Source organism: Onychostoma macrolepis, chromosome 21 (genome assembly GCF_012432095.1).
Source record: "Onychostoma macrolepis isolate SWU-2019 chromosome 21, ASM1243209v1, whole genome shotgun sequence".
Lineage (NCBI taxonomy): Eukaryota > Metazoa > Chordata > Actinopteri > Cypriniformes > Cyprinidae > Onychostoma > Onychostoma macrolepis.
The window spans coordinates 1,568,463-1,594,947 of NC_081175.1; the positions used below are offsets into that span (position 1 = coordinate 1,568,463).

The window sequence follows — 26,485 nt, forward strand, 5'->3', positions numbered from 1 at the left end:
ACAGCGGTCTATAACAAGATACAGAAGGATGATTATTCAGTTAGGACAACTTGTGTGCCCCGTTGATGATCTGGGGTTGGATACAGGGGGAAACAATCACTTTAGTTGAATAAAGATATATTTTAATACCTTTTTTAAAATCTTGAATTTTTTTTTTTAATTGTTTCATCTGCTTTAAAAAATCATCATGTTCTAATAAAGAATAAAGATCTGATCTGATCAACCTTTGCATTAATTTTAGTATAATGTGCAATTGTGAGTATTGTTGATATTGTGTATAATGGTAATGACATTTTTCTAATAACTTGGATGATGTAAAAATATTAACATTTAATTACACTTCTAAACTTCACACTGTTAAAAAGTCCCCTTTTATTCATTATTATAGACAGGAAGTTAAAGAAAAGTCAGATTTTTGTCAAATTTCTCTCTTCAGCAATTAGTCAAAAGTGCCGGTAATTGAAAATCACTACAATATTAATTTGTAGCATTAATTTGTAATAAATAAAACCCAGAACAATAAACCAGGATATAAAGACGAGGAGCATGTAAATATATATAAATGCAAATGCAAGTGTCTGTCTGAACAGATGCAATAACTGTTGTTCATTCAAATTAAAATGCTTATTGCATCAAATATTTGTCTTGGTGTGAACAGACCTTCAGTCAGTTTAAATTCCAATTTAATGATAATTGCTTCAGTTGAGATATTCATTTTGATAAAAAATAATGCATAACACTTTTGCAGTTAATTGCATTTCTTAATGGTGTCATACTGTGACCTGTTCACATGGTTAAAAAGTCCCTCACCTCAAAATCTGATCACAGGAACCACGTTATTGCCAGGTGTGAAGGGTTATCTGTCTTTCCTGATCACTGGCAGTTAATACAATGTGAACAGGGTGTGTTGTAAATACATGGGCATTAACCCAACACATTTACACACATGCACCACATCACACACACCAAGGTGTTTTTCAACCTAATTTTTCTGAATGTGCCGTTGCTAAGCAACCCGTGACCCGGGGCCTTGGGTGGGATAGTCTTGTTGTTTTCCCACATGTTTCACTTTATATTTTTACTTCTTTCAGCTAAAATGGACCACAGTATATGGTTTTAGTTCAGCAGGATATGAGTCATAAAACTTAAGAGGCTCATTTGTGTTCATTTCTTGGTATTGTTTTATGGGCCACAGTCTTTGTTTGGGCAAGTTTCATGCTTGTGGTCTTCCAGCATCTGATAAAATGGTTATGAAGCATGAAGGGACATTCCCAAAAGTTTCCCTAAACTGCCTTTCAAACCCTGTAAAGAGTGCTGATGAATTTGAGAATGAAGATGTGTTTGTGATGATCGTCTTAATTTCCTTACAGGCAAGATTCTCTTCAGAAGAAGCCACATCCGAGACGTGGCCATGAAACGACTGAAACCCATTAATGAGTACTGTAGGGTAAGTTCGAAAACAAACCGTACACACAACCACCATCCCACCTGTCGCTAGCATTCATTTTACACAGCAAAATGAACACTATTCAATATTTTTATTTACAATATTTCAAAACACAGCACCGTCCATGCTGCAGAAGTCACCCTAAATAAACATCCATTCATCCTTTTACTCATGTCACCCCCGACGCTTATGGACGTTTATGTTCAGTTATACACAAAAGGAGAAATTTAGCAGAATGTCCAAGCTGCTCTTTTCCAGTAGAAAAGGACACGAAGCACCGTAAATGTGGTTCAGTAGTCTGCTGTAGCTCTCAAATCTCATGTAAGTGCAATATATAGAGGTGTTGTATAAGATTTGACATCAAACAGCATAAATATTCACGTCTCGTAACTAAACTTTGAATATGTAAAAGGGGAGATTATATTTGAAAGCTGATCTACAGTGAATGGGGAGATTTTTAGTGAATAACGAAAATAGGAAAAACCTAAGAGTTCTTAGATAAATTGTCTTTGACGTCCATTATATATTGATCTACATCACTGTTCAAAAGTTTGGGGTCAGTACAATTTTTTTTTTTTTTTAAATACTTATGTTCACCAAGGCTGCCAGCAATATTATGAAATATTATTATAATTTAAAATAAATGTTTCTATTTTAATACATTTTAAAAGTGCAGTATGTAATATTGGACAGCTAGTGAGTACTGTAGTCCAAATTAAAATCATTAGAGAGCGTAGTTTCTCCCACCTACTTCCCGGGCTTGACGCTCACACGGGTTGCCAGATTGAGGACATACAACAGGAACGAGTGCATTGACAATGTTAGGTGACGAGCCTTACACTGTAAGCTGATGAGTTGATTTATCTGTGTTTTAATAAGCCCCTGCACATAAGGCTTTTTCGATGGATGCCGAGGCTTTTTTAGGTCGGGTAGAATCTGCAATCTCTGACCCAGGTCATTTGATGGCTTCAGTGGCTGCAGTATGCTGTGTTTTCCACCAACTGGCAACCCAGGCTGTCAAAATACTATTGGATAAACTGGAAGTGGGTTGAGTCACACAGACCAAAACAAAAAACAGACATTCCGACACGGAACGCACATTTCAAAGCAGAATAACTAGCTTTGTGTTGTTTTCCATAGAGACAAGTATGTGAACTTTGTTTGTTTCCTAAATACATGCTGTATTTTTATGCTTTAGTACAGTCAAATTTATTCCTGTGATCAAAGCTGAATTCTTAGCATCATTGCTCCAGTCTTCAGTGTCACATGATCCTTCAGAAATCATTCTAATATGCTGATTTGCTGCTTAAGAAACATTTATATTATTGATTTTTATTATCAAAGTTTAAAAAAAAATGTGCTGCTTAATGAAATGTGCAAGCCTCAATACAGTGTCATGTTTCAGGATTCTTTGATGAACAAAAACGTTAGCAAGAACAGCATTTTTCTGAAATATAAATATTTTGTAACTTTTAAAAAGTCCTTACTGTTGTTTTTGATGCATTGAATGCAACCTTGCTGAATAAAAGTATCAATATCTTTAAAAAAAAAAAAAAAAAAAAAAACCTTAATGATTCCAAACTTTGAAATGGTAATGTACATCTTAGTATTCAGCAAACTCACCTTTTATAAAAACTTCATAGAGATTTTTCAGAGTGGTAAGCAGAAGTAGGTTAACTTCAGAGAGATCATGTATAAATTCTACTGCTTCAAGCCAGTTTTTCTATGGTGGTCTGCGCTGTGAATTGAATTTCCTTAACATAAAAGACTGTTCCGTCTTAAGTAACTGTCAGGCTTTTGGTGGAAGGGTTAAGAGGGGAAAAAAGCCAGGAATCCGCATTTGGCAGCATAATGTCTGCTTTAGGGCTGGGGTTTGGAGGTGCGCTGAGTTAGCCTTCGTCAGCACATCATGGCTTTTTGTTGACTTTTTAAAGGGCTGTTTCTTAAGGAAACTGCTCTTCAAAATGTTGCTTCAAGTGTTTTTTGTTTTTTTTTGAGGGTGCCTGTGTGAGCGGTCATGATCTGTGAAGGAGGATTTCAACAGTTTTGACTGTAACATTCTCCAAAAACTTCTAAAAGTCATAATTCAGTTCCAGTAATTCAAAGCACTCCTCACTTCCCGGACATCTACTGTAAACAAGCTGTGTCATCATCAGCTGATGAATCAGTGCTGTCATGTGTTGGTTAGAAGAAATGAGAAATCTCCTTGAGAATGCTTCTTTTTTTTAACAAGGTCTCTTTATTTAAGATTTTATAATATGCTAGAAATAACAAATTTACACCAACATACCCCAACCCAACCCTTTACCCATCAGACATAAAGTATCAATTATATTGTACAAAGAAGACGGGAGAAAAAAAAAAACACACACAATTATACATATTTTGGGATTGTATTCCCTACTTGTATTTTTCAACAAATGACAAGAAAGGTTGCCAGATTGCATAGAATTTCTGGGAAGACCCTTGAAGAGAGTATTTTATTTTTTCCAGTTTAAGATGCTGCATGATCTCGGAGGAAAGTAGGGGGAAAGGGGTCTTTCCATTTAAGCAATATTAACCTTCTGGCAAGTAGTGTGAAAAAGGATAACATTTTACAATTATAGCTACTTAAGCGCACGTTTGCTGTAACACCAAATATAGCAATGAAAGGAGAGGAGTCTATTGGCAAACCATTATTTCTGAAAATGTATCAAAAATCAATTTCCAAAAGTTATACAAACTCAGGCATGTCCAGAATATATGTAAGAGGCTTGCAGGAGCCTGCCTACATCTGTCACAAATAGGGTCTAGCTCAGGTCGGAATTTGGATAACCTAACCTTCGACCAGTGGAGCCGGTGTACTACCTTGAATTGACCCATCAAGCCCCTCCCCTTGAACGCAGATGAGCCAATGGCAGTCGAGTATCAGTTGCACAGGAGCGGAACTCGGACATCTTTAGGTTTCAGCGCCATAGAGAAACATTAGAAGATCCGAAGCTCGCATCGGTTTTATGGGGTTTATGCTTCAAAAATGGAAAAACGATGTGCCTGGGGTACTTGTAACACTGATTCCAGGTATCCTGAGAGGATGGGCAATATAATTTATTTTATTACATTTCCTGAATCCAAACAAAACAGAGCAAAATGTCCCTAAGTATTCACCCCAATACAAATGAAGACAAAAACGTTCATTTTCTGGTTGTCATACACTCATTAAGTTACAATTTTCATCTGCTCAAGCAGAACGTTAATGTTATCTTGTGCTTTAGCAAGGTATCTCTGGTTAAAACTAGATAACGTTAAAGTTAGCGAGTCCATGCTAACGTACAATTAAATAGCGGACTGTTCTCGCGTCTTGTACAGTGTAGGTCAGAAACACATAAATGAAGGTCTACATTTCAGTGTCTCTCCATATTAAACTGGTTAAATGTACATTAATTTAATCGTAGCCTGTGATTCATGAACAGTGTTGATCCACGATCGTGATGACCGACCGTAACATGAGACTTCTCCCGCTTGCATTGTGATCTGTAAACCCTCGCTTCGAGTTACCCACCGTATTTATATTTAAATATTTTATAAATCCCTCCATGGAATATTTAAATCCCATTTGGTGGCCTTCTGTGTCCAAAATTGTGCAAAAACATGTTTTTTTCTTAAGGGGGCATGTAGAGAGAGACTGCGGAGGGCAAACGAATTTCTAAATTGATTCCAAATTTTTAGGGACTGTGTCACCATAGGGTTAGAAGAATAGCGTGAGGCAGGTTCATTCATTGGATGTTCAGAGCACATTAAAGAGGATAGGGAGGATAGGAGATCTTTTCCAAACTAAGCCACTTAAAGGCGTCAGGGCTATCGCTATCCTTCATCCAGCAAGTCAGTCCTCTAATATTAGCCGCCCAATAATAAAACATAAAATTGGGAAGTTTTGTAATATACTTTTCCGAATCTGATAATTTTTGTTATTCCAGATGAATGCTGATATGAGTTTATCTATGGAGTTAAAAAAGTATTAAAAATAGGAAGATTTTGAAACAAATAAAGAAACTTGGGCAATACATTCATCTTAATAGTATTAATTCTTCCAGCAGATCCCAACGTTTGATATCCTCTTTCAGATTTTCTATCAAGGGCAGGAAGTTAGCTTTATAGAGGTCCTTATAATTATGTGTAGCCCAGATTACTAAATATTATTATTTTTAATTTTTTTGTGGCAACTGAATTGAAAGCGATACATTTGGCAGCCGCATTGATTGACATTAGCTCGATTTTTGAAAATGTATTTTATAGCCAGATATCCTACTAAATTTTTCCAACATGTTCAGTAATTTATATAGACCTGGCAATGGATCTGATAAATACAATAATAAGTCATCTGCTTTGAGCGAAATTTTACACTCTATATCTCCTCTACGAATTCCTTTAATAAATGACTCTTGCCGTATGGAAACTGCCAGTGGCTTGATTGCAATGGCAAATAAAACACTACAAACAATAAATGCATACAATTATTAACGTGCTAATGTGAGTTTATTTTTGTTGACAACATTTTAATAGTATACAAAACAAATTAATAATATACCATCAATGAAACCACAAAGCTGATTACAATATAAAGTCATTTTAAGTTGTATTGCTATTAATATTATTTTCTAAAATGAGGTACATGTAATATAAAAGTACATATGTGACTAAGATGTTTTTGCAACAGCCAAGTCTCACACACAGTGTACACGTCACCGTCCGAATCCGTTCACTTCATTTCGTTCACTCCTTTCTAATATAGTGCACTCGGCTGCCTTACTCTATATAGGGATTAGTGATTTCAGACACAGCTAATGTTAGACATTACAAATGGTATGTTCTTTCGCATTGTAATTGCTACCCCCCTCGTCTTGGAATTAAAACTGGAATGAAATGTTTGCCCTATCCATCCTCCTGTCAGTCCGGTCTGCTACCCGGAGATGGGTTTCCTGGAGAAACGCTATGTCAGCCCTCAAATAGTCAAGGTGCAAGAGTGTCTTTTTCCGTTTCACAGGATGATTTAAAGATTTTACATTCCAACTAATAAAATTAATCATGTGCTCTGCATTTCCCATCGAGCTGGTGTTAGCCGTTAGGAAACTTGGTAAACAAAACACTGAGAGCACAACCCCACAAATCAAGACGGTGGAATTTTGAATTAACAAAAGGAGTCCCAAACCCAAGCCACCTAAATTAACCTGGTGGCTATAACATCCATTGCCATAAAGAACTTATGGCACATTTTGCAAAGGAGAACCACTTTAGTGTCTAATAAACCAGCCCCTGTCTAGCCCCAGTTGTAAAAGAAAAAATAACACATTGTATTAACAGTGAACAGCATCAGCGGAACATTATAAATGTCTTTTTATATATACATCCATAAGAACACCAATTACACATGTCATGTCACTTATTTACACCAAAAGTCACAATGTCTCTTATAACTGTTGAAATGGAGTAAATGCCATCTCTGCACTCTCATCTTCCAAGGAGGACAAAAAGTAAGATGTATATCGAAAGATCTGTAATGTGAGACCAAGGCATATCCAGCTGGGTGATGAATTAGAAAGAGTCTCATAGTCTTAAGCACTGATCTCTGTCAAAATACGAAAAAGGCAAAGTCCAAAAAGAAAGTTGTAGAATGGTGTTGCAGTCACTGTGGTTTCCTCACCTTGAATCGTGGACTTCATGTCGTAGGCCGTTGCTTTCTCCGGGTCCAAAAATTCCTTGTTGTCTCCCTTGTAAGAGATTCGGAGTCGAGCTGGGAACATTATCATAATTTCTCTTGAGTTGCATTCAAAATTGTTTTCACCATTGAATAAAAACTAAAAAGATAATTGTGACTTTTTATCTCACAATTCTGACTTTGTTTTTCTCAGAATTGCATGATAAATAGTTGCAATCATGTGTTACGATGTCAGAATTGTGTGATTATATACTTGGAATTGCGTGTTACAATGACTTTTTTTTTTTTACAAACAAACATCATATAATTCTGACATTATAACTCACAATTGCAAGTTTATATCTCACAGTTCTGGAAAAAAAAAAAAAAAAGTCAGAGACAAAAAGTTGCAATTGCCTTTTTATATTTTTTTATTTTTATCCCATGGCTGAAATTGGCTTCCATAGAATTTGAATACTACGAATCCAGACATACTAATCTTTTCACACATTGCTTTTCATCTAGTATATATTTAAAGAGTAGGCATATGTATTTTCAGTGCAGGTGATAACCTATTATTAAGCCAAGTTGTCAAATAGTAAAATGGATATTTTTGCTTTTCAAAATAAAAAGCACTATAACAGGGAGACACAATATTCAATTCAATTGACAATAATATTCAATGTATCATTCACACAAACGCATCCATGAGGTCCAAAGAGGACTGGAATCTCATGATGCTCAAGCCATTGATTTTCACTCAGGTCATGTGATACATACTGCAGTCATGTGCATTAACAGCAGTGAATTAATAAGCGTCAGCTGACCTGTTTCTTTTTTAAATGCTGGAGCAGTTCTATATTAATTGAGGTGAAAGGTCAGAAATGCCATTAAGATATTTGTTTTGTTGGGAAAATGGAAACCGATAGTACTCCAGAGGTTATTTTGGCTTGAAAATAAGGCATATTAGCAATAATTTTTTTTTTTTTGAAAATCTGAATTTTATTTTATTTTTTAAAGGGTGAACACGTTAGGAAAAAAACATGGTCGTTTCCCACAAATACAATGTGCTGGACCTGTCCTTTAGACTCAACACATCTCTCATGTTGGTCAGACTGGCAAAAAAAAAAAAAAAAATTCAAAAAATATATTTTAAATAATTTTTTGGGGTTTGCATGAAAATAACCATTTAGCCCTGTAAAGCCTGACATATGAAAGAAGTCATGAAAGTCTAATGAAATGGACCAGTTTATTGAACAAACAAACATGCATATTTGGGTACATGCATAAATAATTTGAATTTTATTATTATTTTTTTTTTTACTTTTATTTGTTGTTGTTGTTTGTTTTTTGAGTATAAATTGATTTGTTGAGATAAATTTGGCTTCATGGCTCATATAGTATGATATAGGAAAATATGGAGTTCATACTTTAACACAATTTTATCCAGAAGACCAAATTGAGCAAAAATATATTAAATTTGGTGCAGATTCTAATATTCATATGGCCAAAACTAAGATGCTTGTAATGTAATTCAATGAAATATTTCTAACAGTATAGCAGATACTTACGTAAAATGAAATGAATAAAAGTTGTGACTCGGTATCTCCCAGTAATATGTATCTACTACACTATACTTACAGTAATATAGTAAGATGATATTTAAATGCTTAGTTTTATGATCAAATATCTGTTTTTTATTGTGGGGGCAAAATATATAATGCAGTACAATATAATACAACGATGATTGAAAAACAAACAAATAAATGTTCCTCAAACGAAAAAAAATGAATTATGAATAATCAAGTAAATTGTGGGGAAAAAAGTTATTCTTACCTTTACTGGTAACACATTAGATTGAGGATTGATTCACAGTTAATTAAGAGTTTTCCCTTGATTTAAATTCTTAATTTGATGTTTATTGATAGTAAGATAGTTGTGGTAATAGTTATGTTTAGGTATTGGGTTGGGATAAGAGATTAATATAATCATGCATTAATATCTTCTTTATAAGTACTAATAAACAGTCAATATGCTAGTAATGAACTTTCAATCAGACAGCAAGTCTTTGGAAGTGTTGATCATTTATAGACATATATAGTAGGCTTCTTAGGATTAAACTTCGGATACACAACTCGATGCCACTCGCAGAATTTGGTGTTATTTAAATAGTACTGTATAGTGAACAATAACCTGTACCTTTATGAACATAGTGCATGCCCTTCTGTGGCGAAATAGACGAACATTCATCTCTTTCTCTCTGTCTCTCTCTCCCGCACACACACACACACACACACACACATAAAACAATCAAGGTAATGCACCCACCCAATAGAGTGCATTTACTATAATTGGCCTCCATATACCAGTGTCTTCAGGGAATGCTAATGAGCGGGAGGTCAGGTATTGAACCCTGGGGAGGCATCAATCTGTGCACATCCGTGATATCCATGGAAACCGACATGAATAAGATCCGTATCCATCCAATCTTCAAGCAAACAAAAGCCGAGAGTTAGACCAGTCATCAGCCTCGTCCCTTATCTTAATAAAACAAGCACATTCAAAACACCCTTTTCATTAAGAAAATTGAGCATTGGGCAAACGTGCGATTGCTAGAGTAATTGGAGAGTCAAAAGCAATTGTGAAAAAATGGCCCAGGCTCTGTTTAAAAGCCAGGTTAGAAACGGGCACCTTGAGCAGATGCGTCCGAGCGTGTGAATTTTAATATTCCAGTCAGGTCAGCTGTCATAACTCAGAGGGACGTCCGTCTGAAGGACACTGAAGCAGCACTCAGCTTTATTAAATTAAAGCTCCTCTGCCAAAATATACAATGGCAAAAAGCATCTTCTGTCAGCCAGGAGGCACATGCAGCTTTATTAGATGTGGGACTGGGTCTGAAGTGCAGTTGATAAAGCAGAAACGGCTTGCCATCAGTGCAGAGTAAAACACACAGCCCATCTGCCCTCATGGCATGCCCTGATATGAAAGCACAGCGTTGACATTCACAGCGTGACGTCCGTGATTATGCATTTAAGAGTGTTATGCGTTCAAATAAATCATGAGAATAAAAACTAAAGAAATGCATGACTTCCAGTTGCTGTTTAGTGTATATGTGTCGCTGTTTTTATGTGACACTTTGCATGCCGTGCTATAAAGAAAGCATTTAGGTGGTAAAAGTGTGTAGAAAAAAAACAGATTTTAATCTAAACAACTACTTTTGGTTTGCTTCATAATTTTTTCAGAAATTCAATGACTAACTTATCAACAACTTACGCTTCTGAATGTGTCACATTAGCAAGTGATTGTGTATATTTTCCCCTCAGGCCCTGATCCAGCTGCCGGTGTATATTTCCCAATGCGAGGAGGTTCGTGTGTTCTTTGAGACGCGTCCTGAAGACCTGAACCCACCAAAAGAGTACGTTTACACTCCATGCAATACACACACATATTCAAAATCAGCCTTAATGAGCCTTAATTTATATTGAGGGGTTGATTTTAATAAGTCAGTAAATCAAAATAAATAGCGCTAGCCTTTACAGCTCACCAAATCAACAATTAGGATTTTTTGAAAAAAATAAAAGATGTAAAAAATGAATTATCTTGTCATGTATAAACACCAATTTATACTGTGTGATTAAAATCATAATAATTAAATGCAATATTATAATAACACGTTTGCTTGAAATAAATAAACATTAACAAAATAAAAAAAAAATAAACATTGGACATTTTTTGAGCTAGTTGCCAAAAAATTCTCATTTTCATTTGAAGTTAAAGTACTAAAATAACTTAAAAAAAAACGACAACAAAAAACCCTATATAAACATACAAGAAAAAAAGTAAATAATAAAAAATAAAAATAACACAGAAACGAGTTACTAAAACTTTGACTAAAATTAAAATGGAAAAAAAAAAAATCTAATTCAAAACATTAACAAAAATTATAATAATTTATAAATGATACTGAAATAACACACATAATAGTAGTGTCATGGTTCTAAAACTGCCTTTACATTAAGAAAAAAATTATTACCAAGAACATGAATGTCTAACTTGCCTCTCTTCATTTACAGGGAACCCAGTGGAAAAAAGAAATCAGGTAAGGAAATGCTCTTTGTGAGAACGGGCCATGCCTCAGTTGGATTTGAGATCTGTAATTGGCTGTGGTTAGTGTGCCCTCTGCTGACCACGAACTTCATAAGAGTTTCATTTATGCTACACAACATGCAGCTCACACCCTTTACTGTGGATGCTTTCATTCCTTTGTTACCTGAACTTTTCCACCTTCGCCCTCACTCCTGCTCTCATTCATGTTCCCTCATCAGGCATTGTGGAGCGAGTGACTTCTTTCCGAAAGCGAGGTAGTAACAGATACTTGCTTAGCCATGCTCTGTGTGTGTGAGCCCTCGAAGTGCGGCCCTTCCGCTGCAGGGCGTTTCTTAGGTGGGCAAGGGCTAAGCTTTGTGCTCCGTTCCTGTGTGATGTGCATGGCGGTGTGGTGGTGGTGGTGGTTTACTGGAGGACCTTTTAGCAGATAGTTTAGCAGCTAGTGTGTATGGTAATAGTTATAGTGTTCCCGTATAGCAGTAGTGCTTTAGCAATAAAGCAGCAGTTAATGCTTACTTTTTCTTCGCAAGGTATAAGAGAGCAGAACCTACACCAAACGGACACAAATGCATTCAAAAACTAATTTTGAGTGAAAATGTGCATAAATTAACATGCTTTGTGAGATGCAAAGTAGTGATAATATTTAGTACTGTAATGTTTAAAAAAAATATAGGAACGCATTTGATAAATTATTTTATATTGAAGTGCATGACTGGTGTTTTCTGTGCTCTTATGAATTAATTGTGCTCTCTTCATCCTTGTGATTTAAAATGTTCGTCAGGGCTCGAAGATTTTTATAGTAATTTCTGTGATTTATTTAGTCATTTAAAATTGTAAATGTTTTAGACGATGTGCAGCTTTTGTGTTGAATTCAGTAGAAATGACACTTTATCTGTGAATGATTTCAAAATAATAAGAAGTGAGGAATTTTGTCTATAGTGAACAGGATGCTTTAGATTACATTTACTCACCTTTATGTTGTTCCTTCTTTCTTCCTTTCTTTCTTTCTTCCATTCTTACAGAAAAGGAGAAATTTGACTCATACCCTGGTTTCACAGACAAGGCTCAAGCCTAGTCCTAGACTAAAATGTAAGTCTGAGCTGTTTCAACTGCAAGAAACTTGCACAGACTGATCTTAAAATATATCAGTGCCTTTGTTTTCTCTCAAGATGCACACCAGTAATGTTTTTTTCTAAGTATGTTTATAAAAGTTACTTAAATGTCCTATTTGAACTATGGCCTAATCCTGGCTTAGTCTAAACCCTGTCTGTGAAACCGGGACATAGTTATCTACTAAGTCTATCTACTTCATCTTTGAACCACAAATGAAGAATTATTATTATTATTTTTTATTTTTATGAAACCTGAGAGATTTCTGGCCTTTCATTGAAGTTGCAAGTACACACATTTGAGCTCTTCTGAATATTAATTTTGTGATGTTTTTATGAACCTTTTGAATAGTCAAAGTGTTGGTTGCATGGACTGTCAATGGAGGGACGGAAGTTTCTCAGGTGTCATTAAAAATCTTTATTTGTGACCCTGGACTCATATGCAGCACAGGTATATTTGTAGCAATAGCCAACAATACATTGTATGGGTCAAAATGATCGATTTTTCTTTTATGCCAAAAATCAGAAGGATATTAAGTAAAGATCATGTTCCATGAAGATATTTTGTAAATTTCCTACTGTAAATATATCAAAACTTAATTTTTGATTAGGAATATGCATTGCTAAGAACTTCATTTGGACAACTTTAAAGGCCATTTTTCTCTATATTTAGATTTTTTTTGCACCCTCAGATTCCAGATCGGCCAAACAAACCATACATCAATGTAAAGCTTAGTTATTCAGCTTTCAGATGATGCATAAATCTCAATTTCAAAAAATGAACACTTATGACTGGTTTTGTGGTCCTGGGTCACATTTGTGTTCTGAGGAAGAACAAAAGTCGTTTGGGTTTGGTATGACATGAGTGTGAGTAAATGATTCCTTTTTGGGTGTAATATCACTTTAAGGTGTAAATATACACATAAGATGTGCATATGAAATGTCTTTGAGAGAACTTCATGAAATCATTCACAGAAACAAATCAGTTCAGCTGAAACACAGTCAGTATCTGCTTCAATGATATTGTACGAATCACCAAACTAATCTTCATGCACTGCACTGGTGTTCTCCGTACCGTGAATTATATTGTTTTGGGCTTTAGTAAATGTGCTTTGCAGTATAATAAATAAATTTTTTTTTGTCTAGAAAGCCATTAAAATTAGCCATTTAATAATTATTCCATGTTAGCAGTGTTGCTGATTTGGTGTGGGTTTGTTTCCTTGCAAGACTCTCAGCACTAAAAACTCAGGCTTTCCAGCTTTGATCTTTCCCCGATCACGTTTGCTTCTTTCTTCTCTTGTGGTGGTGCTGGGACACCAGAAGAGTTGTCGATAGCTGTCCCTTCTGTCCCTCCAGGAGGAGACTCGTCCTCAGCGGACCCGCTGCTGCTGGACCAGTACGTGGCCGTCACCGACTATGAGAAGCAGGAGAGCTCTGAGATCAGTCTGTACGTGGGGCAGGTGGTGGAGGTCATCGAGAAGAACGAGTCCGGTAGGAGCCTTCGCTGTCATGCAATTAATTTATCCAGCTCGTATTATTCATCCAAACCTGTCAAGCCAGCAGCGTATATAAAGTCAGAATTGCAGGATAGAAACATGCAATTCTGACATTTTTCTTGCAATTGTGAGTTTATATCTCGCAGATCTGACATTTTTCTCACAATTACGAGTTTGTATCTATTTGTGAGTTTGTATTTGAGGTTTTTTTTTAATTGTGTTTGTATCTTACAATTCTGAACTTTTTCTTGCAATTTCGAGTTTATATCTTGGAATTCTGACTTTTTTCTTAGAATTGTGAGATTTAAACTCATAAATTGTGAGTTATAATGAAGTCCAATTCTGAGGGGAAAAAATAGGCAATTGCAAGTTCATATTTTGTGGTTCTGAATTTTCTCGCAATTTTGAGTTTGTATCTCACAATTCTGACTTTTTTCGCGCAATTGTTTATATCTTGCAATTCTTGACTTTTTTTCTTAGAATTGAGATTTAAACAAACTCATAAATTGTGAGTTATAATAAAGTCCAATTCTGAGGGTTATAAAGTCCAATTCTGAGGGGGGATAAAAACTGATTTTCTTACAATTGTGAGTTGATATCTTACAATTCTGAATTGACTCGCAATTGCATGTTATAAAGTCAGAATTGTGAGATATAAACTTGCAGTTCTGAGGAAAAACAAGTTTGAGCGAAAAAGCTGCAATTAGTCTTTTTTTTTTTTATTACATTTTTTTTGTTTGTTTGTTTTTTAATTGCTCACTCATGAAGATAGTCACTTGTCGCCACCTACTGGCTAAATGATGCAAGAGTCATTGAAGTCCCTGAAACATGCAAACACAGACAAGCAGAGTGATACAAATGGTGAAAAGTCCCAGTGCTTTTTATTTTCATCTGTCAGTCACTTATATTTTATGCATATGTTTTATGAATCGTTTTGTGATTGAATTGAAGGCTACCAGGAAAGCTAATAATTAGTTTATTAATTGCATTCATAGTATGTGCAAAAACCAGCTCTGTTAATGTTTCTTGTCTCATCATATTGACAATTACCAATAAAACAAATCGCATAAATCATTGCCTATAGGTGAAAAAGGCGAAATTAGGTTAATAAGGTTAGTTTACATCCCTGATTATACAGTATCTGTCAGTTGTTTAATATATACCATCATGCATCATCTATTAAATATTAAATGTTAAGTTCAGTTACTTTTATATCTCGCACTTTATGGCCATGAACTGAAGCGTTGCACAGCAGCCTCTGAACTGTAAGGCCCGCCTACTTTGATTTGATTGGTCATCTCAAATATTTTGACAATGACGAGCACAGCTCATGAAATGTTGGCTCTCTTGGTTTGTGCAGTATCTTTGAAGCACCAAAGTAGAGTTAATATTAAGCAATTCTTTCACAGCTTGTATTATATAGTGATTCAATTGGAAAACATATGAGGCCCAGACCTCAGGGAGCACAGCGGTGGTACAGTCATGGTTGAGTGCTGTTAAATGAATTGAATGAATATGCTGTCATCATTACTCACCCTCCTCTCTGATTTTCTTTTTTTTCTGTCTGATTTCTCAGGTTGGTGGTTTGTCAGCACTGAGGACGCTCAGGGTTGGGTACCAGCCACATGTCTGGAAGTTCAGGATGACCCTGATGATTTCTCACTCCCAGCAGAAGAAGGTAAAGAGTCCTGCTTGTCATCAAATGTTCCTCATCATCAGTCTTACTGGAATCAAATGCCTACAACAACAAAAAAAACTCCTGTTTATTCAGATTTGGGATATCTACAGGTGAAGTGTAATTTTTTTGAATTCTCATTCCTAGTTTAATATCCAGAAACTATAAGAATGACAACTAGAAGTAAGTCACAACATTTCTCTGTTTGAAATTCCCTCAAAGTTTGGAAATGCAACTTCCAGCATATTTCCATTACTTTTCATTCATTTTACCAAAAAAAAAAAAATAGAATAGAATAGGTTTGAATAGAAAATGGACATAACTTTTACCGTACCTTCTGATCACACTGCAAAGAGTGATGTTCTCCCTCAGTATTTGTCTTGTTTTTCAATGCAAATGTTTAAAGATTATTAAATCAAGATACAATGACTTGAGATGAGAAGTCTTGTTTTCTGAGAAACTGGTCAAAATGAAAGTGAGTTTATGATTGAAAGTGGAACAAATATCTGCTAATAAACTCAGAAAATCAGTTTAATTACTTGAAATTAAAATTCATTCCCATGTCCTGTACACTTGCATTATATGAAGAAATTATGAGATTGTCAAAAATATACGGTGAGCCTTGCTGAGCCATAAAGACTCGAAGAGTCAATTGTGTAAATATGCAAACACACTAACAAGAACACAACGGGCGGAAAACCATGCAGAACATTTTTATCAACCTAGCATCACATAATAAGTACAAATAAGCTTGTTTTTGCAGTTTTGTTTAGTAGCACAAAAATTGCACACTTCAGGTTTTAGAAAGACATTATTGCTCAGATGTTACTCAGAAAAAGAGATGAGAAGGTTAGAGTTAGTTCTTCAAATGCAGTCTTTAGTTCAGTTCTGCACTACATGGCAAAGAGTAGATATTTGGTAGGCCAGTATAAAGAGACGTGACCTGAAGGTTTTCACATGTGTCTGCTTGCTCTCTGCTGGAGTGTGCCGGAGATTCTGGTCACTGCCGAGGCACGTTGGTCGCCGGCGTACTTTAGGGGATCTGTTCAGCACAGGCTTTGGCCAAGGTGGAGAGCACAGCACTTTATCACTCTATTGTGACGCATGCATGCGTGACCCCTGCATGCGGTGCATGCGCTGCAACCTGTAAGTCTTGTAGAACTGACCACAGCATGAATCAGGGAATTGTAACACTGGTGCCATTTTTTTTTTTTTTAATGATACTTTCATTTTACTTTTAATTTCTGGTTTGCAAAAGGAATTGCCGAAGCACATGAAATAGCTCATGCCTCTGTGATTTACATGGTGTTGATTGATGCATGACTTGTCATGAAAACTCTGTAAATATAAATGTCAAACACAATCACAATTTAAACAAACTAAAGGGATAGTTTACCCAAAATTGAACATTTGCTGTTAATTTTCTCACCCTCAGGCCATCCTAGATGTAGGTAACTTTCTTTAGTAGAACAGTAAATAAATGTTTTAGCTGAATCAGTGGTGCTTGGTGATTCATAAAATCCAAGTCAGTGGCGGTCCATCTTTGAGAATAAAAAAAACATATACAGGCAACACAAAATGAATACCCGACGATATAAAATTAACACCGTACCTGACGATATATTGAGGTCTTATGAAGTGAAACGATCAGACTGTGCAAGAAACTGAACATTATTTACAACATTATTACCTTTAATCCAGAGCCTCAGGCGAACAGGGAAATCCTATTATTTTCTGCAAACTGATTCTTTTGGACAGTTTGTTTCAATTAACTGGTTTAAATCACCAGTTTGTTTACATAATCACGCAAGGACATTCACAGAACGGATTTGTGTTACGCTTCATGAGAACTTTCATTAATAATATTCATGAAATAATATTACCATATTACTCAATACATAATATTACTTTTGCTCATACATGTTAGGGGATGTTCATATCCTTAAGTCCAAATATTACATTTTGACATGTTGCTCAAATTAATACCTTATAACATATAGCGTGTCGACTCTAGTATGCTAATTATATCAGATATAGATTGGAGTGACCCATACATTCACACAGTTTCACTCTGCGTATATTTTGTTCTGTTTTGTACAGTACGACCAAAATATATGAGATCACGGATGGGAAGCAAGTATGAAAAGCTGTGAAGAAAGACGGAAGAAAAAAAAAAATAATTATAATAGTAAAAAATATTGTTCAAACTAAAGTTTTCATTTGGCATAGAACTGAATCTATGATTAGAGATAAGCATTTAAACTATCAAACTTGGTGTGTTCATGCCGTGTTTAGATTGTGATTGTGTTGGTAGCATGTGAAAATAATCAGTCTTCCCAGCAGATGTGCTTATGCTGTCGATACTTTGAGACTCTGATCAGATCCTCCCCACCCTCCTTCATCTGCTATTCATCAGAAAACTCAAAACAGAAAGAGCAAATGCAGATTACAAGCAGCCATTTACTGTAAAATAAGTGAAAAACGTGAAACTACATCAAATTTACCACTGCATGTTTTCAACTATTTTGGCAAAACAATGAAAGCATTATAAGCTCAGTGAATCTTCTAAATAAATGTATGCATGTCAAGCAATTGGACATTTTCTGGTTGTCAAGCTTTAGTGGAACATTATTGTATTTGTATACATTTTTGTGCGTTTTCTAAAGAAAACGTAAGTGGTAAATGGGCTGTAGTGCCTGGATGTTATTCATGAACGGCACTTTTAACTTTTCAAATATCCCTTTCATATCTTCAGAGGAAAAGTACACTGCGATCTATCCATACTCTGCACGCGATCAAGATGAAATCGATTTGGAGAGAGGCATGACTGTTGAGGTCATTCAGAAAAACTTGGAAGGCTGGTGGAAGATCAGGTAAAATCAAATGCAAATGTCCTCAGAAAAATACTTAACAGACATGTTCTTAGAGCATTGTGCTCTTTACCCCCATAGATACCAAGGAAAAGAGGGCTGGGCCCCGGCGTCCTATCTGAAGAAGGCTGATATCCTCAGTCAGAAGATGGCTGCTGGCGCTCCAGGTCATGCTAGCACTAATGATCTAGATGTGGCTTGCAAACAGCAGAATGCCAACAAGGAAAACAAGGAGAACCAGCGCGACCGATTTTCACCATTTTCAGAAAGCAAGCGCAGTAAGCAAAAATGTGTCTCATTGTAAGGTCTGAATAGGTCTGAATTTAGCTTTGTGAAATTATGCTGCATAGCAGACGGGCTGCATGAAAACGCAAATTTGCTCTCTGACAATAGGTGGCGCTCATGGAACAGCAGTGATACAGTATCTCCTCAGTTATCGCTGTAAACATTGTATTGGAATTTATGGAAATGTTACTGGCTAACTGGTGATTGACACAGTTTAATAAACTCGCCAATAACAATTTTTACTCTCATTTGGTGCTTGGCGAGCGTTAATTCTAGGCTCTGGTTACTGAACTAAATATTCCTCAAATAGGCTGTCATCATTGCTAAATAATCCCCCAAAAAGTTATCAGGGCACCAAAGTGAAGCTGAGGTAAAAATAATACTAATGCATCCCTAGTTGTGTCATTCAAAAATATAATGGCCTGATTAGCCCCATTTACATGCTTGATTGTACTGCACTCTCAGTGCTGGGTTGCATCAAGAAAGGTATCCAGCACTAAATAAATATGCAGATGATCTACTTTGGCAAACCATAACAGGAACAGCCAAAAGATTGCGGTCCCCTAAATTATGCCCTTTTCTCTTCTGCAGAAGCAGGAGCTCGACAGAGACCTCCACCACGCCGGGATCTTACTATAGTAAGGGTGTGATCATTTACAATTGCATCTCAGATATTTCTAATTCTTTCTTCAAGTTTCTACAGGGAGGTGCTTCTCATTTTTTATTCCGTCAAGTACTTTCCTGTGGAGTTTGGCTCCAAACTTGATCAAACTCGCCTGCCAGTGACTTTCTAGTAATCCTGAAGACCTTGATTAGCTTGTTCAGGTGTGTTTGATTAGGGTTGGAACTAAACTCTGCAGGAAAGTGGACCTTGAGGCCAGAGTTGAGAACCCCTGATTTAGAGAATTGAGATGCCCTTCAAGATGGCTGAGTTTGATTGGTTGAAGGATAGAGGAGCGAAGAAACGAGGAAGCAACAATTCGAGGATTGAGAAGCACCCAAGATTTTGACATCCTAACTCTTGGCCTGTCTCTTATTCTAGCCCCGAGGAGTGAATCTGCCTAAACCTCCAGTGCCCCCACAAGTAGAGGAGGAGTATTACACCATAGCTGACTTTCAGACGACCATCCCAGATGGCATTAGCTTCCAGGCAGGAGTGAAAGTTGAAGTGAGTATAACAGCAGACAAAGCTTCGGCTTTCATTTTTGACTAGTTCTCAAATGAACACATCTGGATATCCCACATGCATCTCAACATTTACCTCGCATCTTGTACTCCCAGGTCATTGAGAAGAACTCTAGTGGCTGGTGGTACATTCAGATCGATGATAAAGAAGGCTGGGCTCCAATCACATTCATTGATAAATACAAGAAAACCAGCAATGCCTCTAGGCCTAATTTTTTGGCCCCGCTTCCTGGTGAGATGGGTCAACTGAAGCTTGATGATACCTCAAGCAATAATACCAACTCTGAGAACAGTTGGTCCAAACCTCTACCAGACGAACCTTCATCCAACTCTGATTTCTCCACCCGTTCCAAGCTGAGAGAATGGAAGCCCAATGCAGTTAAAGGCAGCTCCCATTTTTCAGGGCCCTTACCTCCTCCTCCATCCTCACCCACGGCTGAAGAGAAGCCAGCTTTACCGCCAAGGAGAGAATCCATCAACAAAAGCTTAGAACTGGAGGACAAACCCAAAGCAGACCTTTGTAAACCTCTCCCACCCAAACCACCAGCCCCAGGGGTCATCGTGCCATTGGTGACTCCAAAAGCAGCTCCTGTCAAACCAGACAAACCCCCAGAGATTAAGAAAGAGGAGAAGAACAAGCAGCTCCACCTACGCAATGAGATGGGCTTGGAGTGTGGCCACAACATCTTGGCCAAGGAGGTGAAAAAGTTCAACCTAAAGCCTGTGGCCAAGCAGCCTCCCAAACCCAAAGCAGATTTGCAAGAAGACAAGCCGGATTCAGCCAGCCCAGCTCTGTTCCTCAAGCCGAAACCAGTGGTCAGACCAAAGCCTGCCCCTGCAGCCAAACCAGAGCCAGTGGCCAAGAATGAGCTGGACATCACAAACCTTCGGAGTAAGCTTCGTCCATCTAAACCTCCAGAGCTCAGCGGCAACTCGAGTGATCCCAGCCAGCAGAGCGATACTCCCCCGAATAATGGCAGAACAAACGAAGAGTCAAAATCCCCCAATAAACAACAAAACGGCCATGACCCATCAGAAACAACTAAACCACCACCACCAACAACAGCACCAAAGGAGCCTCCCCAGAGGCCTTCTGTGGCACCTAGAAGACCTCCTCCACCAAAGAAGAGTTCTGAGCCAGCCAGTCCTACAGAGACCAAAGCTCCCCAAAAAGACTTGCCAGAAGCCAAGCCGGCCGGCCCTCCTCAGAGCAGACCCCCGCCACCCAAAACAAAGCCAAAAGACAAGAAGGAGGAACCCAAGGCCAAAGTCCCAGTGCCACCAAAGCCCCCCATTAAGACAGAAAAACCAGGGCCTCCGAGAGACAAACTCCCACCTCTTATCAAGGAGCCGATCAAGGAGCCAGCCAAGGAGGAGCTGTTCTTAGCTGTGGCGGACTTTGAAGGAGACGAGCAGACGGCTGGCTTCAAAGAGGGCGCTGTTTTCGAAGTTCTGGAGAAAAGTAGCAACGGCTGGTGGTTTTGTAAAAATGTGAGCGATGGGCCAGTGATGGAGGGCTGGATCCCTTCCAATTACCTGACCAAGAAACCTTAGGTACTCTTGACACGCTGCCTAAAGTAAACTTATTTAATTAACATCCTTTTATTTATGGGTAACTTTTTTTTTTTTTTTTTAAATGACATTCCATCCTTTGCAAGTTCAAATAGGCCATAATATTTTATTTGCTTGCTTTTTTTGTAACTCTTTTCCCTTTTGGGGAAAACCATGTGTGCTTTCATATGTTAGCACTGAACATGAAGGGTCTTGCCTATTCTTATATTAATCAAACCTTATATGTATCGCTAAAGGGTTAAGTGACTAGCAATATATAAATGACTTTTCGCAGCCTCCATGATATTGTGCCTCAATATAATATGCAAAGCGCTCTGCTTTTGCCGTAGATTATGCAAAGCGTGATGTCTGAGCAGTGTCTATCAGCAGATTCGAAATTTAATATTAAGCATACTATGAATCCATACAAGTAGCAGGCTTGAGCTAACATGGCAAAGCCTGGAGTGCTTGTTAAACTAGCTTCCTAATGCTAGATTTCCATTTTGAAGCTTTTAGTTTACAGAAATTGGTCTGCTTCCTTGTTCTTACACTACAAGACTCTACAAAACATGTTGCTTATTTATCGACTTTATTGTTTTTTGTTTCAGTCTGCACTTTTTTTAATAGACTTTGCGTAGAAGTCTGCACTGCGGAACTGATGAGTAAAGGGAAGGTGCAGAACGAGGAGAAACGGGAAACAAACACATGGCCTTAAGGTTTACAGAACAGTGGCACCCATTTCTAGTTTCATTTTCACGGATGATTTCTGTCACATGAATGTTCTAGCAAACATTGATTTAAAAAAGCAGCCCCTTTTGCAGTACCAATCATACATTAGTGAATAACAGAATACCTCAGATCAGCCATGATATTGTCATTATTTTATATGTCAGTATTGCCCAAACAAAGTATTTTCATATCACTGACAAAGGTGCTTAGATATTTTACAATCATTGTCAAATGTTTTAACATTCATGCTTGACTGGTTTCAAGCATACATTTGATAAACATGTTTATTTTTAACACTACATTTGAAAATGTGGTGTATTATGTTACTGAAATATTTCTTGTCTTTTTTGACAGTTTTTGTTTTCCATTCATTTATCAGAAAACAGTGTTAAATAGGTGCCCGGTCTGATCTGACAATACCAGGAGCACTGAAAATATGCTCATTTTGCTCTATGGTCATCTGCTCCTAGTTGCTATGAAATGCATTCATAGAAGCACTCCATCTATTAAAAAATGTGCAACAAATGCAAGTGCCTGAGTTTGGAAAGGATAATGGAAGGTGTTTCTGAAGTTTTTGCAAGAAAATGATTATGAGAAAAAATTATAATAATGTGAAGGATAATAGAGAGAAGAGGGTAAATGCTACAAGTATGAAAGAAACAAAAAAAAATGTTGAAACTCAAACCAGATAAAAAGGAACAAAGGCAAGATGACATGGGTAACCTGTTTGTTTGTATTTTTTAAGCATTTCTGTGATGTTTTGTCCGTAGTATTTCAAGTTTTGACTTATTTTTTTTTCTTAATGTAAATCAAATAAACATTTCAAATAGTCAAAATGTTATTGTTATTATTATTATTTTGAGCAATTCCATTTATACTGGTATTAAACTGTATGTGAGAGTTATCAAAAGTACAATTTTGTTGTCCTCCATTTATACAATTGAGGTTTCTGGTTAATTTCCTTATAGAATTTATGCAAACATAATTTTTAATGCCAAAAAATGAAGAAATATAACTGAAGTTCAGAAGGCAGGGGTTTCAAACTCCCCAAAATGTTGTTCGCCTTGCAAGAGACCACTTTCCTAAAAGTAAGCAGAACACTTTATTTGTTTTATAGATGTATGTTTTTCCTCAAAATGATATACAGAAGCGGTATCAAGAAGTGGGAATGAAATGCTAAAATAATGGCGATTAATATATAGACTACAGTCTCTAGTCTTTAGAAAGCATAAACATTAGTCTACATTGTCTTAAGTTGATGTGTTTACTTGGACCTCCATATTTTTAAATGTAAAACAGAGATATCTTTCTTCCCCATGATTTTTCTGTGATGTTCGGATGATACATTTTTACATGGAGTTAACCAGACTTACGCAGTGTTTAATGAAGGCGGAAACAGGAGTACCTTACATCTTTGGTTTTTACAATGTTATGGTTCACGAAGTCTGTATTTATTTCATGGAAAATATATACATTTCATTTTGTGAAATATTGAAAATTATTTCTGAAAGATCAAGAGACACTGAAGACTGTTGTAGCTGATGGCTGCTGAAAATGCAACTTTTCCATCACAGAAATAAATTACATTTTAAAATATAAAAAATAGATTCAAAATATAAAATAGACTTTTAAATTGCAATAATATTTCATAATAGTATTTACACTTTTGTTATCAAATAAATGCAGCCTTTGTGAAAAGAGACTACTTAGTTAAAAATCGTAATGTTTCCAAACTGTTCACCGGTAAGTTGGTGTATGTTTGATTTTAATCAGATAAATCTACTCATATAGTGTAAATGAGGTTCATGGGATCATGTGGAAACAGCGACTAACGACTAAGAACAAATGAAGGCCGAGATCGAGTAAGGTGGGGTTGCTTGCTGTAAACTGAAAATAATAATAATAACCGCCCCGCCCACCTTTTGTTAATCACCTGCTTAATTAAAACCTACTGTGGGGGGCAGCGCTGATCCAGCGCTGATCTAAACATCCGATACTATGGAAGGCAAAATGGTTCAAAAACACTTGAATTTTAACACGTCAACAATGTGTAAAATACGCATATTTAAGGCGTATTACATGCGTATTTCACGCGTTAAATACATGGTTTATGCGTGAAAAATCAGCGTATTAAAAACGCGTAAACAACGCATATGTGACCCTGGAGCACAAAACCAGTCTTAAATCGCTGGGGTATATTTGTAGCAATAGCCAAAAATACACACTATGGGTCAAAATTATTGATTTTTCTTTTATGCCAAAAATCATTAGGATATTAAGTAAAGATCATATTCCATGAAGATATTTTGTAAAATTACTGCTGTAAATATATCAAAACGTCATTTTTGATTAATAATATGCATTGGTGAGAAGTTCATTTGGACAACTTTAAAGGTGATTTTCTCAATATTTAGATTTTTTTGCACCCTCAGATTCCAGATTTTCAAATAGTTGTATCTCAGCCAAATATTGTCAGATCCTAACAAACCATACATCAATGGAAAGCTTATTTATTCAGATGATGTAGAAATCTCAATTTCGAAAAATTGACACTTAAGACTGGTTTTGTGGTGCAGGGTCACATATTACACACATTTTGCGTGTTGTTGACGTGTTAAAATTCACGTGTTTTTGAACGACTTGGCCTTCCATAATAAGATTTCCGTGCACGCGCCCTTATGTCATCTTAAGTACATGCCTGTGCACCAGATTTGCTGATAACACGTCTGTGCTTCTCAGGGGCGGAGGCAGGGTACAGGTCCGCCCAGTTTATTAGCCTAAACAGATATCTGACCCTGGACCACAAAACAGTCACGAGGATCAATTTAAAAATAAATAAATAAATAAAATAGACAGGGAGACAGATTTATACATCATCTGAAAGCGGAATAAATTTTTCCATTTATGTATGGAAAAGCTTTCCATTGATGTATGATTTTAATCTACAAGTTTGCAACGCTCAGTTGTTTTGCACCAAAAATACCTTCATACTTCCTCCTGGAGCACTAACACCGAACCATGTTCAGTACACTTCTCGCGATTCACCGCACGCCATCGACCACTCCTCCGTTGTTGAGAGCCAGACAAGCATGTTTGTGTGATCATTCTCTCCACACTCTGACTGATGTCTTTAGGACCAATAGTTTTGGGAAAAGTACCTCCTCCGCCAGTGTACGGAAAATTATAAGGCTTGTACAGCGCGCGTGACTTTTTTCTTCGGCGATTTAACTGATCAACTGTGAGCTGTTTATTTATTCTAAATGAAGAAAACATCATTTAAAATAATAAGAAAGACGAGTACCTTTTTATTTGGTTAAAATGTAAGTTAATTGCTGCTTTATAAGCATGCGAGTTTTATCCTGATATTAATTATGGCATGTGAGTTAAGCATCAACCACGTGAAACTTTAGTGAATAACATTTCCATATATTTTCTAAAGACAAGAAGGGCAAACAATATGCACAGATTTAAAAAAAAAAAAAAAACATTAACCAATGTGAAAACTTCAAAACATAAATGATCAGGTGTTTACAACTATTTACATTTGATACTAAATTGATTAAAACACTATTACTAGAAATTAACGTGTTCATTTTCTGTGTGCACTATTTACGCTACATTGTGTGTGTGTGTGTGTGTGTGTGTGTGTGTGTGTGTGTGTGTTAATCGCCCGCTATCGGTGAATATCGGTAATTCCCATTTCAAAGCATTTATTCAACTAAAGGTAGGCTAATATATTTAACAATTTGTGATAACATAATATTCAAGAATCATTTCATAAAGACTGTAGTACTGTGAGAAACATCAATTAAATAGAAATGTGAATTTTCGCTGCTTTGTTTGATATTAAATAAATGAAAGAAATAAGAAAGATTCTGTGAAGCCTGTATGTGTTTGGTGTAGTATGCTGTATATCCCACTTGTGCTACACGTATATCTCACAGGTCATGTTTCAGATATGTGTGCATGCCATCCGTGTGTAGTAATATGCACATGTTCAGTCTGATCTATGAATGCTGCTGATTTGTCTTGAGCAGTTTGTATACTTGTAGCACACTAGTGAGGCAATGAGCAGCACATCTCATAAACATCTGCATGGTTCTTCCAGCTCAGATAGCAGATGCTCGTGTTACTGAGTGCTGCTGTGCCTCTCTCTCTAGGTAGAGGTGTATATATTTATTCTTTATCTATCATTTCTGTTGAGTTGTGTAAATTCAGTGAGTCCTTTTAATCTGACAGCATCAAGACACAGACAGAATGACAATTTCTGCATGCAATTTGCTCAGATCAGACGTGAAGTCCCTCTCTGACAGAGACACTCGTAGGAAGTGACATAAAAGTCCAAGACAAGGCACAGAGA

At 36.6% G+C, this 26,485-nt stretch overlaps 1 protein-coding gene and 1 long non-coding RNA gene across 5 annotated transcripts in view; one reads left to right on the forward strand and one right to left on the reverse strand.

Annotated features, from left to right (window-relative positions):
• sh3pxd2b (SH3 and PX domains 2B) overlaps positions 1–23,164 on the forward strand; it is a 43,578-nt gene extending 20,414 nt beyond the window's left edge. The window contains exons 4-14 of one of the 3 annotated variants that reach the window (XM_058758007.1): positions 1,371–1,447; positions 10,442–10,533; positions 11,192–11,217; positions 11,444–11,479; positions 13,691–13,825; positions 15,407–15,508; positions 18,261–18,378; positions 18,457–18,653; positions 19,252–19,298; positions 19,703–19,828; positions 19,942–23,164. In XM_058758007.1, coding sequence (XP_058613990.1) covers positions 1,371–1,447; positions 10,442–10,533; positions 11,192–11,217; positions 11,444–11,479; positions 13,691–13,825; positions 15,407–15,508; positions 18,261–18,378; positions 18,457–18,653; positions 19,252–19,298; positions 19,703–19,828; positions 19,942–21,399 — 2,414 coding nt within the window. In that variant the 3' untranslated portion in view covers positions 21,400–23,164. Of the gene's footprint in view, positions 1–1,370; positions 1,448–10,441; positions 10,534–11,191; positions 11,218–11,443; positions 11,562–13,690; positions 13,826–15,406; positions 15,509–18,260; positions 18,379–18,456; positions 18,654–19,251; positions 19,299–19,702; positions 19,829–19,941 lie in introns of those variants that run through there. The other 2 variants (XM_058758008.1, XM_058758009.1) reach the window with 2 other exon arrangements.
• Positions 4,839–25,318, reverse strand: LOC131528691 (uncharacterized). Of its 2 annotated transcripts, XR_009267931.1 has the most exons (4): positions 25,109–25,318; positions 15,366–15,568; positions 9,447–10,516; positions 4,839–7,214 (listed from the first exon to the last, which is right to left on the reverse strand). It is a non-coding gene; the product is annotated as an uncharacterized LOC131528691 (long non-coding RNA). The 2 variants fall into 2 exon arrangements; XR_009267930.1 differs by having other exon boundaries at positions 4,839–10,516.
• Positions 25,319–26,485: the final 1,167 nt, after the last annotated feature.